Source organism: Siniperca chuatsi, linkage group LG16 (assembly GCF_020085105.1).
Source record: "Siniperca chuatsi isolate FFG_IHB_CAS linkage group LG16, ASM2008510v1, whole genome shotgun sequence".
NCBI lineage: Eukaryota > Metazoa > Chordata > Actinopteri > Centrarchiformes > Sinipercidae > Siniperca > Siniperca chuatsi.
In genome coordinates, this window is record NC_058057.1 from 18,208,890 (window position 1) to 18,227,923 (window position 19,034).

A 19,034-nucleotide genomic window follows, 5' to 3' on the forward strand; every position below is an offset into this window, starting at 1 on the left:
GGATAGAAGGATGGGCCCCCTCTCTTTGTCCCCTCGTGTCTCCCAAAACAAACGCATCCTCCTGTCCGATGGAAACCACATGGAGGCGGTCAGGCCGGAGGAACAGATGGTGCAGAGGACTGCCACTGGGAGACACCTGCACTCTGCAAAAGGAAGTGTTGAGTTCAACACATCTGCATGTTTGCTTTCTGGATGATGAACATTTGGGCTTACTTTTAATACAGTATATAATAACATGTAATTATATAGCATATGATACGCTGTGAAGTGATGTGCTAAAAATGTTGCTTCCTGTTTGATTGTGTGGCTTTGTATCTGGTTTTAAGTGCAACCATCCATCTCAGTTATATGTCAAAATAAAATCACTTGAAGGCAGTAAGTCTGGTGATAGTCTATATTTTTCTGATTGTCAACAAATCCCATGAAAAGACTAAAACCAACAATGAATGAATCAGTATTGAGTATTGCTTGTGTAGCAAAAGCCTGATATAACTTTTTTGTAGACCTCCAGGCTCCATAGTTTTTGAGTCACTCCTACATACACCGTCCTGCTGCCATAAATATTCACTAGAGCACCAAATGTGTATTAATCCGCGGCTGAAAATAGTCCCCAACAAATGCACTATTTATTCTTGTTTGAGCAACGTGTGCTAAAAACGACAGTGCCCTGCTGTTTTAGGAAATGACTTAGCTTTGTTCAAAAAACAACATTTTTTATTTATGACACATTACTAACGATTTATGTCTTCAATTGGAATGAATTTGCTATGGGCTGAATGCTACAGACAGGGTAGGGAAGTGAAGAAGTATTGAGAGACGGGCTAACACATTGTTGGTTTTGGTCTCTTCATTGGATTTGTTGTCAATAACAAAAATATAGAATATTGTCAGCCTTATCATTTAAAAAGGGCCAGTTCACCCAAAACACACAAAAAACACATTTTCTTATTACCTCTCCTTGTATATTGCTATGCAGAAAGTTTTGGTTTTATGTGATGAGGTTTTGAGATATTTGTGTCTAAGATTGCTGAACAGTTTTTATTGGATCTACTTTCTACCAAAGTAATAGTCCCTATGAAAACTGTTGATAGAGTCCTCTATGGATTATCCAGAGTAATAGGGACAGTATCTCTGAAAAGAGCTGCAGTTGAATAAACAAGATTCACCTCCATTGTATTGGGGTGTAGGGAGAAATATATCTCAAAACCTCGCCAAATAAAACCCACATTTTTTTCTGTTTTTGTAATTTTGGTGAACTAACCCTTTAACATATTTCTTTGGTACTCTAACTCTTTTGTTTTCTATCCTAATCTCTGAACCACCTATGACAAAAAGCTCTAATGCCCTCATGTTTTAGCTGCTACACTCATTTTAAAACAGAAAGTGTTAAAATTGACTCGCTGCTAATTAGATATTTCTGTTTAGAGGAAAACAATCAAAATTGTTCATTTTGTATTATTAACATTATTTCCTCATGCCGTGAAGAGTCACAGTCTCATTCCCTGCCAGTGAGTAGAGAGATTTTCACGAGCCCATCAGAAGCAGGGCTTCCAGTAGATATAACCCATGCTATGGTAATCACATGCTAATCACAGTTAACACCAGAGCAGGGTCCTATACTCTAGATTAATGCATCCGTCCCATATTCACGTTTCCATTAGCATAAATCAGGTTCACCCTGTCTTTGTAATTAGTGTTTTCATGTGAATGATAATAAGATATGGTGATTAGGTCAGGGTACTAGAATGGAAATGACTTGTCAGCTTAGTCAGCCTCAAACAGTTCCGCACATGTTGGACTATCAATATGTGCTTCCTCAAGAAACAATTAATGATGATGAAAGATAATTGAAGTTTGATAGTAGGATGTGGGAAGCAAAAGTAGACTATAAATCAAATTTCTGCAAGACACTTGATGTTTAAGCGGGATTCTTATTGCAGAGTTATGATTTAGCCAAAGACATGTATGTAAAAGCACACTATCAGTTTCATCCTCCATACTGCATACTGTAGTGACTTTTTAAGTGTGTTTTACGAATCCTAAAATATGTTTTACATTGCCAAGCTGCAAGCTGTGAATTTGAACTATGTTTTTGCGTGAAGCCTGATGCAAAGATTGGAAAACTAAAAACTTGACACTAACCTTAAAAACTAGCTCACATTGCCTAAAAACACATCATTTCTAAAAATACATTTAATGTGTTTTTATCAGATTATCGTCAATATCAATGTCAGTATTGTCAGCAACCAACAGCCTCCAGAACCCATTTCTTTTGGCATGATTAGCCATTTTTATTATTATTATCAGAAAAGTTTTCTGAACGTCAACGGGATCATTATCTTTTTTGTTTTAAGCATTTTGCATTTTGCATTTTGCATTTTGCGCCTGATGCCTTGCATTAAAAGGGCAACCTGGATCATTCTGCATCCCTGTGTACAAAGTTTTCCAGGCTGCAGGACCACTTTTTTGGGGGTGAACAAAAAATGGGAATGGTATGTGGACCCCTATTCTTCTCCTCAATGAAGTGCATGAAAACTGAAAGGGACCTGCTCTGCCATAGTTTGTACCAATATCTTAAATCCAATACACAACATACAATAAAAACCACTGTCTGCAGTCAACTTTACACCTTCTTATAAAAGGCAGTGTGGGGGAAAAAAAAGAGCATGTATGAGCATATGAGTGTGCTTGGTAACGTGAGCGCTCCAACACGAGGTCACAACACTGAGCTTGCACGTGAATATAAGGGAGAGAGAGTACAAATACACACTATGTGTGTGTACGTGCAGGTGCCGTGCACACCTGTGTACTTTGATGAAACACTACATAAGCAGGACATGCAGCACTGATTGGCCGGAGGTGGGTTCCAGCCTTTGTGGGTTTTATCTCCCTTGGGACACCCCTTCCACCCCTGACATCCCTGACACGGAGCATTCCTCTCAGACTGGTGACCCCACATGACGGACGGCATCCTCCATGCCTATAACCAACTGATGAGACTCGCTGCGGCCCCAAGAGACTGAAAGGCAGAGGTTGGGATCAGGAATGTGAAAAAAAAAAAAAAAAAAATGAGGAAGAAAATGCAAGACAAACCGCAATCATCAAAAGGTTTACAGTGAATTATAACAGCAGCAGAATGGGAACATATGAGATTAAATCAAATTCTAAAGGGTCAAAAGGAAAATCACATCCTTGATTTTATGCCAAGATCTTGCATCAGGGTTGTTGAATGTTTATGTATTGCAAGAGTTATTTCTCATTCAACATGACACCCCTGTTTCCATGGTAATTTATGAGGCCTGACATGTGAATCTGAACATCAAGCTCCAAACTCCAAAACCATCTTCTTCATGGGTATCATAACCCCTTTGGTAGCCATCACTGCTTTTTCAAAAAGCAACAAAGTCTGAAATGTGAAAAACGATAGTCATGACGAAACTTTTGGTTTACCTCTCATTTTTCAGTTTAGGGGTAAGGTTGGGATAAAGGTGAAAGCTAGGTCCTTTTTCAGTTGTTTTCTGGGAAAATTCTGGCCAAAATGAAGAAAGGCCAGGAAGTTAAAAGGCAGGAACCATATCTAAATTAGCCACTTCTTCCAGACATGGGTATCTACTGTATGTCTAAACATGTAGAGGTCTAAAAACTACAGGGCAGTATACCCTTTCTTACCTCCAGTCACATTTGTGTGAGGACTCTGCATCACATTGTAGCTCTTGTCAGGGCAGATGAATAGCTGAATGAGAGATTCTCAAACAGGGGCAGTAATTTGCAGAGTGTGTTTCTAAGTTATTCCAGCTCCCCGCAGCTCAGCAGTGGCTGACCCCTCTCCCCGTCTGTCTGCTAAGAGGCCTACAGGGAGGAATCAGCCCAAATTACCTTTATTGATCCAGAGAGACAGGTGAATACCAAGCAGGTCTCTCTTCCCTTCATTCTTATCTCTCATCCACCCTTTCATCACTCCAGCCCCCTCCTGCCTGCAAGAAGAGAGAATATAAAAAAGAAACAGGCAGCTTTTATGTGAGAGGGACTGTTCTAACCACCACACGTTACTGTATCAGCTATAGCAATGATTTACTGTTCGCATTCAGGTTGTTGTGATTAAACCTGCCTTCTCGTTGCTCATCTTTCACCAGCGACTGACTAAACAGGAATGGCGAGCGGCTGTTTTTCTGCCTCCAATCCACCGTTGTCCTTTCGCCCCAGCATACAAATCACTGTGACGGTGGAAAAGATACTCCATTAGGTCCAACTCTGAGTTAAATCAATGCGTGACTTATCAAATGAAATAGGGGATTATGAGGTAATCACCTGGCAAACGTTGCTGAAATTGTAATTATCTCCACTGCACACACCTCAGAGAGAGGGTACCAAACTAACTATTTAAGTGGAGGGTGAGATAACAAGGTGTAGAAAAGCACAACAGCTATATTTCTTAGACAGCGGCGTGAGCTAGAATGTTTATGTGCTGAGAGGAACACAGAGCAACTCTGTGGTTTCTCTTGCTCAACAGAGAAAAATGTATGAAGGTGTTCACTCCAGTGACAGATTTACGCTTCTTGTCATCCGTCTCATTACTGAAAGACTGCTGTTCCGTCTTGTTGCTGCTTAATCACACTGCTGTTTTTGTGCATTACATTCTCAGGGTGCATGAATGACAGGTGCTACATTATGTACAAGACTATGAAAGGAATTGTAGACCACATACTATTACGAAATCAGTAAAATTACATCATAAATAAGCTTTTTTCTTAATTTTTTTTTCTTAATTTTTTTTAAACTTACTTTTATGTCATTTTTTTATTTTATTCATTTTGGATCCTAAAAGAAATCCAAATTTATAATTAAAGTCGATTGTGAGTTGAAATCTGCTATCAGCCTTTGCTACCTAAAAAGTCTCAATTAAGACAATTTTGAGAGGCAATTGAAACCTATAGCTACAGCAACTAATTTGATCTGAGCAGTATACTGTATACATATTTCAATCCAGTATTTCCTACTGACAGAATTAAACCCTCATAAAGGGATCTACTTATGTTCAAACACAATTTCATTTATTTGAAATTAATTCCTCTATACAAATCTTGCGTTTTCTACTGCACTGCAGTGCAATGGAAAATATTGTTAAGCATTTTGTGGCACAACAATTTGCCCATGATCAATAAGTTTACAGTCATTTAATCAGCATTTTGATATTTCATATTCTGCGTCTGGATTTATTTTTCTTAAATAGTCATATGCCAAACCTCCCAAAATCCTGTGATCTTTTATATAAGTGGAGTTTGAATTACTGGTTACTATACAAGTACAACACAGCCCCCAGGTGGAAGTACTGCGAAGTTACATCACTGGGCCCAAAACCAGTTGAAATCTAACTTTTGGTTATCTTGCCCCATCTGTTGGTCAAATGCACTCATTGTGCTGTGTAGTTAAGGGAATTACCAGAAGTGGATATGGGCCCTGTCAGGATTCTCAAGTTTTTCATTGTGTAGAAAAAGAGGAAAACTTTAGCTGTGCTGTTTCTACTGTGAACTGGTATTTACACATATACAGCTGAATGTTAAGATGGTGGCAGTTAGATGACACCGGTGTACACACTACAACCAAACAGGTTGTATGTTTTTGACAGCTACCCATCCCAGGTACACTATAACACTATATTTAATATCCTATTCCACTGCTACTTAGACAGCCACTGAAATGTCAGTCTCTTAAGTTAAGTCATTAAAGTTAAACATGGAGAAAAGCGGTACTTACTGTGTCATCAGTATCCATAAGTGCATTGAAAAATCACTTTTTTATCATATTTTCTTAGAGGTGCACAGCAGTAACATTCTGTATCAACACCAAACAAAGAAAGTGTGGGTATAGATGCCAACTTGTCATATTTTTCTATTCCACACAAAGCATGCATGTAGCACTTCCTGTCTACATGCATGTCAACACAAACTTGTACATAAGCAGAAGCACAGTGCCCCCTTTTGGCTTACAGCTGAACTACCTTTGAAAACGCAACAATGTTGTCAAACCAGCCATAAATAAACTCCCCTCTATCAAAACTATTCTGACTTGGTGCAACTCTGACAACAAGCCCTCTGTTCCCAGTGACAAGCAGAGGTGTGACTGTGGGAAGCCAGCGCATTCGGTTCAGTCTCAGCTCGGCTGAGTCACACTTCGTCACCTCTTTTGGTGTCTGGGATCACACCACAGGCTCAGTCACAGTTCACAGGGGCATGCCAGCAGTCACACTCCAAATTAACTTCCATTACAACATCACAAAAAGTAACATCTTCTGTGACAAAATCATTGCATGATAATGAATACTCGATTTTGAGTAGCACCAAGCTTAGAAAGTAAGTAACTTTTAAAGGATGTAATTATGATCTACAAAGAAGAAAAGAAAGTCTGGACCAGGGGAAATTTGATATATATATGTTTTTATATTTATATTAAAAACTGGCTATAACTTACTATTACGGGATAGTGTAAGACTGTTTGGAGGCAAAGAGATTGTACTTGACAGTTGTGACACATGTGAGGTCAAGCATGGGACTGAACAGCGTTTACCCCTTAGGTGTGTATTCCTCACGCCCAAATTCGCACCAGCTCCTGGGAAAGGGCAGCATGTGTCTGAAAAGTTGAAACTGTGCAAAGTTCACCAAAGTTCACAAAGTTATGTTGGGATTGAAGGTAAAAACCAAATGTTTTTTATTTAAAAATGGTAATTTATTAGATGTTCATGTCATGTTTAAACACTTTGCTTCACACTCATTCACAAACACATTCTATGCCTGAAACTGTACAGCTAGTCTTGTGACTCTACATGATGTTCCTCAGCGACACTTTCCTTTTCAGCAATATCCCAGTGCATGTGTAACTTCTTCCCCCTAACACAAAACACAAAGTAATTTATGTATATGTAGAAAACCAACCAAATAAATATGTGCTTCGGTTGGCCTAAAGTTTGTGCAGAAAAGGTTGTAAGTTCATCAGACAGGGCATCAGTCCTGGTTTTATATTTAACCCTGGAGGTGAGCAAATTTCACACCCAAGTAAGTGACACCAGCTCTGACACTCAACCCTGGGAAAGTCTCGACCAGGCCAGGGTTGAAGAGGTTATCATCACTTCATCACAACTCCTAATATCTGGTCTGCATAGGAATATTAAATGTTATTTTCATGCTCAGTAGTCACGCTTGCGATCACTTGCTCTGGAAAACATTCCATACAACCTTTTTTGTTGCTTTACACCTCTGCAGCCTTGTTAAATTTGTTAGCTTTACTTATTGAAGTCTCAATGTGAGTGTGAAAAATAAAATGTGAATGAAAATCAATTTGTTAATTTATTATAAAGGTCTACCTTGTAATTAGAATACAATCTGTCTGGTGGAGGTAACTTGTTCAGTGGCAGTGTAGCACCCCTGGTGCAGTCACAGGCCACCATGTTCCACATTAATAACGTGTGTGAACTTTGCACCCTGCAAAACACCTAAAGATGATCACAAGGGTCCCCAAGGAAAGGCTTGAAAGGTTGGCACCAGGGTAAGTTGAAGAGTTCAAGTCATTGGGTGCAAAGTGTGCATGTTTAAACTAATACTTTGCAAGAAACTAAAGCCTGCACAGCATGATAACATATTGTTACTGAGCACAGACAGCATGTTAGATGACAAGTATTGGTATGCAGTTTTATGGATGAAGACAGGTTTTGATGTTCTAGCAGCTGTGCAATTAAATATAACAACATATTCAAACAATATGCTTCCTGTGCAGTTAACAGAAACTTTGAAATAAGGACATCACCTGCTATATGCAATGAGTCAAGACACCTATTCAACAGGTCATAGGCAATTTTTTTATGGTTTAAAATCCAACTGTATTTAAGAAATTATTACATCTACCAGTAAACTCTAAACCTGCTGCTACTTTATAATTAATCTATTAAAACTAGTAATAACCAATAACTTCATAGCTACATAAACTCTATTCATTATTGCATTTAAATATTATTATTACAAAGACTGAATTACTAACCGGGCAGGCTAGTCATTCAGCAGGCAATCGCCCCAGGGCCCCAGACGCCAGGGGCCCTGGCCCCAGGTTCACTGTGTGTCATTTGATTTGCATCAAATTAATAACCTGCAAATGTGTTCTACAATTTCTTTAAACATACACAACTACAGCACAGTATCAACTGAAATGCTTGATGAAGACCTGCATCTCATCCTGGGGCTCTGTATTGTAGATGAGCTCTAAATCAGTTTTAAGAACTTAATGTTTTAGGTGGGATTGTCCTTACATGGTGCATTTTGAAATAAAATTGTGTTTTTTATTTTTATTACCAAAAACTGTTGGACACACAAATAGTGCTGGTGGACTGGATCTCTAGATGAGATATAATGTTGTCATGTGTAGTCTGTAGTGCACACTTAATGTGTATTTGAAGGTGATGGTGTACATACACAATGCACAGCGAACAGGGGGAACAAGGGGTCAATAGAGGCCCAGCACTTTATGTTTGACCCAGAGCCCCATAATGTGGTAATCCAGCCCTGATTATTAAATTCTGCCATCCTGTTTTGTTTTGTTTTGTTTTGTTTAATCCTATTTGTTTTTGTTGGGTTATATTTGTGAAAGTTGGAGTGACAAAAAGTGGAGTACACATTCAGTCAATAATTCATGTGTTTTTATTGAACCATTCATCCATTTATTTATTATATTATATTATATTATATATATTATATTCATGCTCTATCCTGTGAGTGGAGGCAAAAAACACTTTTTATACATTAATCTTTTGGTGGTAAATCCACATTCATGTAGAGAGTAGCCTGTCCTAATGTATATAAAGACCATTAACTGGTAGTTTCATTGGAGGACTACAATTGTTTTCCATTTAACTATCTCACTGCAGATCTTTATGCTCTCCTGACAAGGTTGACACCTTCCATGCAGTTTCTTCACTTCAGGCGACACTGCTCAGGAAATGGTGCGTTTACCACCTTGTACTTATCCATGGGAAAAGAGCTGCATAATGCATATGCATAATAAATAGTTTAAACCTTAATCTGCTACAATTTCTAATATGTAACAATTCAATATATAATTTGATTTCTACTATATATATATATATATATATATATATATATAAAGAGAGAGAGAGAGAGAGAGAGAGAGAGAGAGAGAGAGAGAGAGAGATACATACTAATATTATGTTATAGAGATGCTTCAATGAAAAAAAACTGAGTTTTACGTTACGCACATTAAGTAAATCTGATGTCTTTGTACACAAACTTTCAAATAGTAATTTTCAAAGTCCCAGTGCAGGAGATTCTTTCCCTCAAAAACTTTGTTCCAGTCTGTCACTAACTAAAGAAAACAATCCTGATTCAAATAGATAATTAAGCCCCTGACAACGACGTTCATTTAATGTATTTTATTGCAATTCTCAACAAATTACAAAAGAGGTAGAAATGTTAAAGGAATAACTTAAGCATTTACATTCTTGTTTGGTATAGAAATGCAAAAAGGTCTATTTACATTTATTTACAGCAATAAGTTAAGAGAAATATATTATCACAGTATGCAACCATTCGTCTTCAAGGGCTTCAGAGAGCCACATTTAGTTCAGCTCTTTTTCCATTTCCTCCTCTTCGTCATCGCTGTCTTCTTCACTGCTGGAGTCTTCATAAAAGCAGATGGTCGCTTGGACCGGATAGTTGCGCAGGAGCATTTCTGCGTCCTGGTACAGATAATCGAAACATCTCGATTTCGGCCAGTACAACCTTTAAAAAGAGAACAAAAACTAATAAGACATGTTTACAAAGAAATAACCTACATAAGAATTAAAGATCATTTAATTAGCCAAACGCTACTTACTTCACTGGGTGACTGACTTGAGGAGTTTTGTGGGGGGTTGCAGCAGAAAGGTCTCCATGACTAGAATGAGCCTGAAAGTTAAAACAAAGCGATCTTGTTAGGCTTTTTATCCATTAAACAATGCACGTTTGAATTCAAAAACCTTCAAGTCGTCTAAACTCACCTTTTGTGCGGCAGTTTTGTCCTCTATTCCAGTCCACGGTCTCCACAAACGACCGGATGAGTGCTGAGTAACGTTGTCTCCAGTAAAAACAGAAGTTAATCCACTGTTGGTAGTGAAAGTCTCCATGGTTCCTTGAAGTGGTCAGTCCTGCGTAAAGTCCTCAGAGGATGTGTGACTGAATGCAGGAACCTCCTATTTATCAGGGCCCCGGCAGCCTGTGCCAAATTGAGCTTTGACGCGTCCCCAAGTGTCTCCATGCTCCACGGTGCTGAGGTGCGAAGTCACACTTCAGCAAACTCCAACCATATGGTCACTTTCTTTCTTAATTTTAAATGTAGAATAAAAAACATGTGAGATTGGTCTATTTCAAACATATATACCTAGATGGACTGTATATTTGATCAGATGTTAAACAGTCTTTAGGTGTGCCTGCTCTCTGCATCCACTATAGTCCATGTCCAGGGTTCGAGCATAATTAAGATGTATCATTTTAGTCTATCGGTCCTATTTATTATATTAATATGATGTGTTTCAATTCAAAATCGAGTAATAGCTCAGTTTGGCTTGTTAAACTGTTGTGGATAAAAACTTGTTGAAGTGTTCAACCCCTTCACCTTAGAGTATCACCGTCTGTGTAGCCGTTTGTGTGTGAAGAAACACGTGCCCTACTGTCATTGCCTGCTGAGTGAGGTGATGGGAGAAGGCTCGCGGGCAGACACGCGTCAGCCTTTTGTGTACACAACAGCAGGAGTGGGGCTAATAGCTACACTTCAGCAAAATGCAAAGCTTGAATGCATTGCGCTCCCCGTATGGAAAACCTAATAACATTATGTTGTGCAACTTCTATAGGAGCTGCACGTGTCTGCCCTTCATGTCAAAGACCCGCTGCAATCCATTGATTTAATTAGTCCCATTCTTTTCTTTTAGGTAAATGAAGTGCACCAGTAGGGGGCAGTGTGGATCTTCATGCTTGGATTAAGTCATAATGGGAACAGTGTAATATTTGACACATTTGTTTGAGACATATCTGCCCAAAACTGCTATGCAAGTAGCTGCCTGAGAACACAGCGGTCTCCATATATGCACCAATATGTGTGTGTGTGTGTGTGTGTATGTGTGTGTGTGTGTGTGTGTGTTTTCATTCAGAGCTAATGGGTGCCACACTTGCAAGTAAAATGTGGTAGGCCTGCAGTGAGGGTGTCTGTGTTTAAAGGTGAACCGTGCATGACCAGCATAACATTTCTTTGCCCACTAGCTCCATCCACATCACAACACTCCTCACCAGGGAACAAGCAGTCAGAGCTTGGTGCTAATAAGGCACACACAGACCTCTCTCTCTCTCTCTCTCTCTCTCTCTCTCTCTCTCTCTCTCTCTCTTTTCTGCTCTGGAGCTAATTGGACATTTTGTGTTTTTGTGTCATTCACTCTTTTGCTATACTTTGTAATATAATGACAAAAATATATGGACACATTACATACTCATGCTAATCAAACACATATGCATAAACATGACCTTTGCCATCATGTTTAATGCAATACATATACAATTGTTTGTTTTTTACCATGCAGTATAATAAAAACTAGGTCAGCATATTAAGGGTGTTTAATATTTTCATGTTTGTGAATATTGTAGTGACAGCTCTTAAAAACACACATGGTGCATTTTGACAGAACAGCACAAAGTATGTTGATAAAAGAAACACACAAAAGAAGCAGAAACAGGAAATGTGAGGTCTCTGTCAGCTCTGAATGAAGCAACATTGAAATTCCCTGCCAATGACCCCGGAAAATACAGCCCACTACCACACGCACATGCAAGAATGGACAAAATATTAAGAACACTCATCATGGAGAGCCCACAAAGCCATTATCCCTGATTGGCTTCTCCCATTAAAATGTAAATCAATAACAAAGGATGAAATGATAATGACGAGAACCTGCTGACAGGTTTTTAAGATTTGGATTGTACAAAAAAGAAACCGCAGCTCAACATCAAGGAGCTGTCTGTAATATTTCTGACATTCAATGTTTTATTTCTCCTGAAATGAACCAAGACACTGAAGTTGCTTGACTGAAAAGTTCACCACTTGCTATTTACCAAGGCCCCTTTTTTATAGGTTTTCCTCATATAACTGCTATCATTTCTACTACTCCACCTTTGTCTCATTTTCTTTCTCTGTGGCTTAATATTCATATTCCTTTTTTTTTTTGCCCAAGTCATTTACACTTCTCTCTTACAAAGACTCTCTGTACTTGACTCCAAAACGTTCCTCTCCATGGCAACAATCAACAACAAATAACGTAATTTTCTAGTAGTCCATTCAGTAAAGCCTTATTTTTTTATTTTTGATTATCACTATTATCACTGATTAAACCTATTTCCAAAATGAACATAAATTCATTCTTTAGCCATCAGCTAAAAATCAAGTTTCCCATACAGACTGTAGACATAAAGCATGTATAATGCTATCTTCATGGTCCCCATGGTCCTGCTTCCAGTGAAGCCATTACTTTTGTGCTGGGCTCCTGTTTTGAATCCATTTTTGTGTTTTATTCTTTATTCTATTCTTTATTTGGATGCCCAGCCACTAAAGTAGCAGCTACTCTTCTTGGAACCCACACACAACAAAACATAACATATAAAACACGACATATACACATGTAAAAAGTCTCAGTAAGAACATGTTCAAGACAGTGAAAGTCAAGTAAAAAACTAAACATTATAACACATCAAATTGCATTCCATTGTAGTTGTTCAGGTCGGTTAATTAACTGTTATTGTTAATGTGTTTTTAGTAGGCTTTTAAAATTTGCCTTACTGGGTTGATCAATGATCATAGTTGGTAGCTTGTTCCACATTGTGATAGCTCTATACATTACACACAGCATCTGTTCTGGGTTTTTGTTTAACTAGATAACCCCTAGTAGCCCACCTGGTAGTGTGACTATGTTGGTCTCTCACATAATTTATTTGTGAGTACAGACAATTTGGTTGTTTACTTTAACAGATGTTCCTAAAGAAAGTCATTAGATTGCATGTCAAACTCTCTATGAGCCATGAGAGACTGGCATGCACTCTCTCTGTACTCTGCCTCACACCCAACAGAAAGGGCAATACAAGCCCTGCAGCCTTATACTGAGCTATTTGGAGCTTAGACAGATCTTTTTTGGCTGCACCCTCTTAACAATATTTTTAATATGTTTCTCCCATGATAGCTGCCCATCAAGTGTGACACCAGGCAAATTTGCTTTTTGAACCTGTTCAATATCTGAGCCTTTGTGTGATAGGCACAGCTTGTTATCATTATTAATGCCATGTCTGGCCCTGAACATAATACTTTTCTCACATATCCAGTCAAGTAATAGTTACAGTCCAGATTGAATTAGTTACATTGGTTGATGCAAAATATAAATATGTATAGCTGTATCATCTGCAAATAGAGTAACACTGCACTTGTCCAAAATATAAGTCAAGTTATTTGTAAATATTGAAAAGAGTAGCGGCCCAAGGCAACTCCCCTGGGGCACACCGCACTGTAAGCATTTAGGGACTAAACCCATATGCAGTTAGTTACGTCAATAATAACCTATGATACAATATCAAATGCTGCACTAAAGTCAAGTAATACAGTTCCAACCATCATTTTTTTGTCAATATAAGATTGAGGACATTTCTCAGTCATCTCTGTCAGTGCTGTGCACTCGGAGTGATCTGCCTTATAGGAATGCCGGAAATCAGAGTTTAATTCATAAAGGGAAAAATTGTGTAGTATCTGTTCAAGATCAACTTTTCCCATTAGCTTGCTCAACACTGGAAGAATACTAATGGGTCTGATATTTGCAGCTGAAAAACTCTCCCGTTTATTTTTTGGAAGAGGTACAACTTTTTACAACAACAGATTTCCAAATCTGGGGGGAATAACCCCTCCTCTAGACTCAAGTTGAAAATATGACATATTGGCAATGACATTATATTCGAAAAAACCTTTAGTAACCGTCCATCCAAATTATCAATTGGTATAATTACCAAGATGTATAAGTGTGTTTGTTTGTTTGCAGAGCTCACCCAGCTATTGCTGTGAAGTACGCCAAAACCAATCCTTTGAAAATCTCTGATATAGAAACCATCCACAATGTTTGACTGTAAGGTAGTAGGTCTATTCAAACACACCACCAATGTCATGCAAATGTTTATTAATTCCTTGCCAGAAATCAAAGAAATATTCTCTTCACATATATCAAACGGTGTCAATGCTTCAGCCGCCATCTTTTAACTGAGAAGCTATAATTTGAAGCACTCACATTACCGTTGTACTTTGTGACACTGAAAGGAAAATATGCTAGATATAAGATACCTGTTGTTTATCTGCAAGATGAATTTCAAAGAAAATCAATTCCTTTGACAACAATCTGTATAGAAGGAAGAACATGTTGCATGTAACATCCTCCAAATCTGAGTGAAAATGCTTCAGACACACTGTATGTTGTTAGTATTCTAGGGACCGTTACACTGATTGAGAGGTGCAGAGAGGTTGAGATGTTTGTGCTCTTCTCCTCCCTGCATTCACACTCCAACAGTTTCCCTAAACAAGCAGAAGTTGGGTAGTGACGAAGTTTCTCCCGGTTCTAAATGGAGAATTCCTTCTTTTTTATGAAGACCAATTTTGCTCTTATTTAACAGAACTTAGAGAATTTACTGGGGGAGCAGTCTCAACAGTCATACACATCTGAAAAGAAGCAAGAATTTCTTTATAGAACTTTAAATCTATACTCACTGTTTTCCACTTGAAGCGAAAAAAACTCACACTCTCTAAACTGATGCCTATTGGGACTGAACAGACTCAGGGATGCCTTGATTTTATCGGCTCTGTCTGAAGGTTATTCATTTTACATCAAAAAAAATCTGAACAAATCTGAGGATCAAAAGAGCTTTGCAAGAACCCAGAGACTATGGGACATATTATTTCAAATAGCCTTGAACCTGGCCGTGTCATTGTCAAGCTCTACCTATTAGTCCATAACTGCAGGGTAAGAAGGGCACAAGTGACTTTACCAAGGAGGCTGTAAAGGTGGCAGTTCCCTTTTACAATATGGATTGTGAGACGCTGTGTAGGTTTCGTTTAGTATTTGCATTCTTGTTACGGTCCTGGCCCTTTCTTAACCTGTGTCTATTTTTTTGTGTTTTGTGTGACAGACAAAGCAAACCTTTGGTAGTTGCTTTGTGTGTTAGAGCTGTGAGATATTGTTATGTGTCCTAGTTGGTTAGCTGTAAGTATCTGTGTAAATTCTGTAAAGAGAATAACCCAAATTTTGTAAAAAGCACTGAAGTTCCAGGGGTGAGTTGCCATTTTCGTTTGCATCATTTTCTCCTGTTTTACTTTATCCTAGGGAGTTAGGTTTAGTGAAAAATGTCTTTTTGTTTGTTTGTTTGTTTCACCTTGGGTTAGTCCGCACTTTTTGAGGAGATGGATTCTTTTGTTTGTTGTTTTGGCCTTGGTTCACTCTGAATTTCATTGCTTCAGTTTATTGTCACAATTTCACATTTTGTTGTAATAAATGATTTCTCTTTAATTGCAATTAGTGTTCAGTGTTGCACTCCTACCGCCCTAGACGGGGTGTAACAATTCTGAAGAGGACATTTTCTGTTTGAATTATCCTTACAGAATAGCAAATGATCAATGACCATCCAAGGCACAGGGCTTAATAACATTTGAGCTGTAGAAAAAATAGTGCATCGCTCATCCATCAGGTGTTCAGCGGTAGTTTAATCAAACCTATTTGGTATTTAAATCCTCAACCTCAATTGAGGATTTAAATATTAATTCAATAGTCTTATGGTATATCATCATTTAAGATGGAACTCAGATGCAAAGTTTCAGTTGATCGTGTCATGATGGACTCATGAGTAAGGATCACAGGGCATGTTTATGTGCGTTTATATGGGTTTCAATGAACTTTGAGTTATGTTTTGAGAATGGCTATGCAGAAGGTCAGACTGATCCAGATCCCAGTTTAATTGAAGTCCAGAGTGTTCCCTTGGAAACCATCTGACAGGGGTAAAGTACACTGTAAGCAGACAGGGTTCAGAGAAAAATATGAGAAAAACAGAAAAAAAATCTGTAAATTCAATTGCAAACCACAAAGCATGACACAATAAATCAATAAATCTGAGGATAACATAATATACCACAATAAGAGAGGGAGACTGTATTTTATATAGCTATGCTTACATGGCTTTTAGTTGGAATATGGATATGTGGAATATGAATCTACAGTATCACAGCACTTACAACATAATGGTAAGTTGTGCATACCATAATATCATCTGTTTATTTACGGTAGTTGTAATTTTATTAATGAATGTATTATTGAATTTAGAATCATCTTAATAACATTCTCTCCTGGTATCCTCCATCTGTCATTGATTTATTCATAATTCATTGATTTACATTGCCTTTATTTTACTCTTGTTTTTTATTTGTTTCTTTCCTCATCTTCATTCCAGTCACTGACCCTCTACAACAGAGAGCAAAGACTTAAATCCCTGAGCAAGGGTCAAGATGACAGTGCCCTGTCTTTTCCTTCCGTTCTGCACTGAGATTAACTTCTGCGACTTCTCAGTATGCAGCAGGGTTTAGGGTTTATACTGCCAACATATACAACGTCAGAGCTGAAGCACTGAAAAATACCACTTGTGGGAGTCAATTTAGATGACAAAGAGGAAAGAGAGAGTCTTCAAAGTTGATGTTGCAGAGCAAAAGAAGGGAAATAGTGCCTGCTGAATGAAAAGTGAGCATTTAAGTGTGTGCTGTGCAATAGGGAAGCATCAGTATCCCAGGCTTAGTGAATTCAAGCTTGTGGAGATTGAAAAAACTTGTTCTGCGGAGGTTGAAACTGAGAATTAACCCAGTACCAGACACATTTGCAATACTGAATGTTTTTTTTTTTTGGGAGAAAGACAAAAGTAAAAGACATAATGGGACAAGAGACAAATAAAGAGAGCTCAGTTGCCAGGCTTGATCTTGAGCAGTCGAGGATAAGACTTCAATGTCAGTGAGGAAATTATGTATTTATCTCAGCAACATCAGAATTATGCATTGCACGTAGCAACAATGCTGATGCAGAACCTATGAATATTTCATATAATCTATTCTGAAGTCTTGAATGTTTCTATCCCCAATTCACAAATGGACAGATTCAAAGCAGTCAGAGTGGTGGGTGGTAGAAGCTTTAAAGCTATAAAGCAGATTTGTGACCAGAATGTTACTGGGCAAATGAAGGAAGGGGAAGCAACACTGGAAAAATGTACTGGTCCACAGCACTATTGGACATACACAGTGTATTGATGAATGAGTGTGAAGCAGAGTGTTGATAAAATGTAGAAACTAGCAAGTATTCTCTTGCTTATACAAAAATGCAACCTTCACTCTTTGTTTCTTGCATCTGTCATTGCATTTTTGTGTCTTGATTTGTGGTGAAGAATCTTCTGAGTTTAACCAGTCAATGTGATGTTTAATAGTGCTGAATCTCAATCATAACATGTTTCCTACCTACAGCACCTGCAGTGGTGAGTCAGAGAGTGCAGCACCCAGTGGTGAGGTCTGCAGGCTCTTTGAAAGAGGCTTGAGTCTCACCTTACATCTAAGCTCAAATATATGCTAAACATCATATCCTGATGATAGGGGATGACCATTACAATGGGTTTCAAGTCAGAGGCTTCAATGTATATTGGCACAATATACACAAAATATTCCACAAGTGTAGCAGCCTACTTTGAAGTAAAATTAGTAGAACTACAGTGCATGGAGAGTTTAAAGAACATGGCCTTGCTCTAGGCTGTAAAACCAGACAGAGAATAATATTGGAGCATAATATGTAACACAGTGTTTTACAATGTCAAATAAAGATGAAATTTTGAATTTTTGCCATTGCCATTTTTAAATGAGATATAAACTCCAACTGTAAATAGTAGTTAGAAACGTTACTGTCCATAGTGTGGAAAAATTAATAACAGAACACCTTGGGTAAAGCAACAAAAACATAACTTTAAAAGACACAGGAAATACTTTTATTAAACATTATTGAACATTATTGAGCATAATTTGATGCTATAATAAATGTTTTTACAATAATAGTATGACAGTGTGACAATGTGAAACGGGTTGCTTGTAGTGATGAACTTACAGAGAATTGTCACCTGAATCTGCAGCTCCCCTCGGCTTTACGGAGCTTTATAGTGAGTTGCACCTCATTGTTTAGCCGTACGGCCACAACTTTACTGTTTTGATTCACAAAGCTCTAAAAACTGTACACTACCTGTTCAGCACCGAACAGCAGGCAGACACAGTTTAGCAACTATAGCTGGTGAACATAGTGGAGCATTTAGAAGCTAAAAAATTTCCCTACCCTTGGTAGAGACCAAAAACAGAGCTAAAAAAAGAGTGAATATTGGATTTACATTCATCAGGTGGCCAGAAACACGACTCCAAATGAATGATAATGTTGCTCCATAACTGCTGCACGTGTAAATATGAAACTGTTTGTTAACAAGTTCGCCATATCACCTTAAAAGGTGATGATATAACAATGCTGTGTTCACAAAGTTTTCGCTGCCCCCAAGTGCACACTAATGCTAACGTGCTAATTTAGCATTCTAATGCTAAGCTGAGCTAGTATGGCTTATGGAGGTTTTGTGCTGATATATGTCCATTTTAGTGTTGCTGGTGACATAACTATTATCTACTAATGTAATAGCATTTATTCTATTCCAGAATCGAGACTCCTTGCTTCACACAGCACAGCATATCTAACAGCACAGCATATCTAACGCTATCCCTCTGACTGGAGACCCACTGTAGATGAAGAGCTGACATGTTACTGATAAGGAATAGTTATTTCAGTTATTAAATACAGAAGGCTAGGTGCATGGTATTCTAATTGCATTTGGCAATTATAAGATATGTTGGTGATACAAAGAGTTTTCACTCCTCACTAACAA

At 38.1% G+C, this 19,034-nt stretch overlaps 1 protein-coding gene and 1 long non-coding RNA gene across 2 annotated transcripts in view; both read right to left on the minus strand.

The window, feature by feature from the left end:
• LOC122863427 overlaps nt 1-5,923 on the minus strand; it is a 59,672-nt gene extending 53,749 nt beyond the window's left edge. Inside the window, exons 1-3 of the long non-coding RNA XR_006375007.1 lie at nt 5,755-5,923; nt 4,105-4,214; nt 3,877-3,970 (exon numbers count right to left, since the gene is read on the minus strand). This is a non-coding gene — a long non-coding RNA (uncharacterized LOC122863427). The remainder of the gene's footprint in view (nt 1-3,876; nt 3,971-4,104; nt 4,215-5,754) is intronic.
• A 3,492-nt stretch (nt 5,924-9,415) lies between these two features.
• On the minus strand, nt 9,416-10,351 carry LOC122863429 (protein ripply2-like). Its single transcript, XM_044169928.1, is given in 4 exon segments — nt 9,416-9,779; nt 9,874-9,944; nt 10,037-10,164; nt 10,167-10,351. Coding segments are annotated over 4 exon segments (489 nt in total). The 5' UTR covers nt 10,294-10,351; the 3' UTR covers nt 9,416-9,616.
• Nucleotides 10,352-19,034: the final 8,683 nt, after the last annotated feature.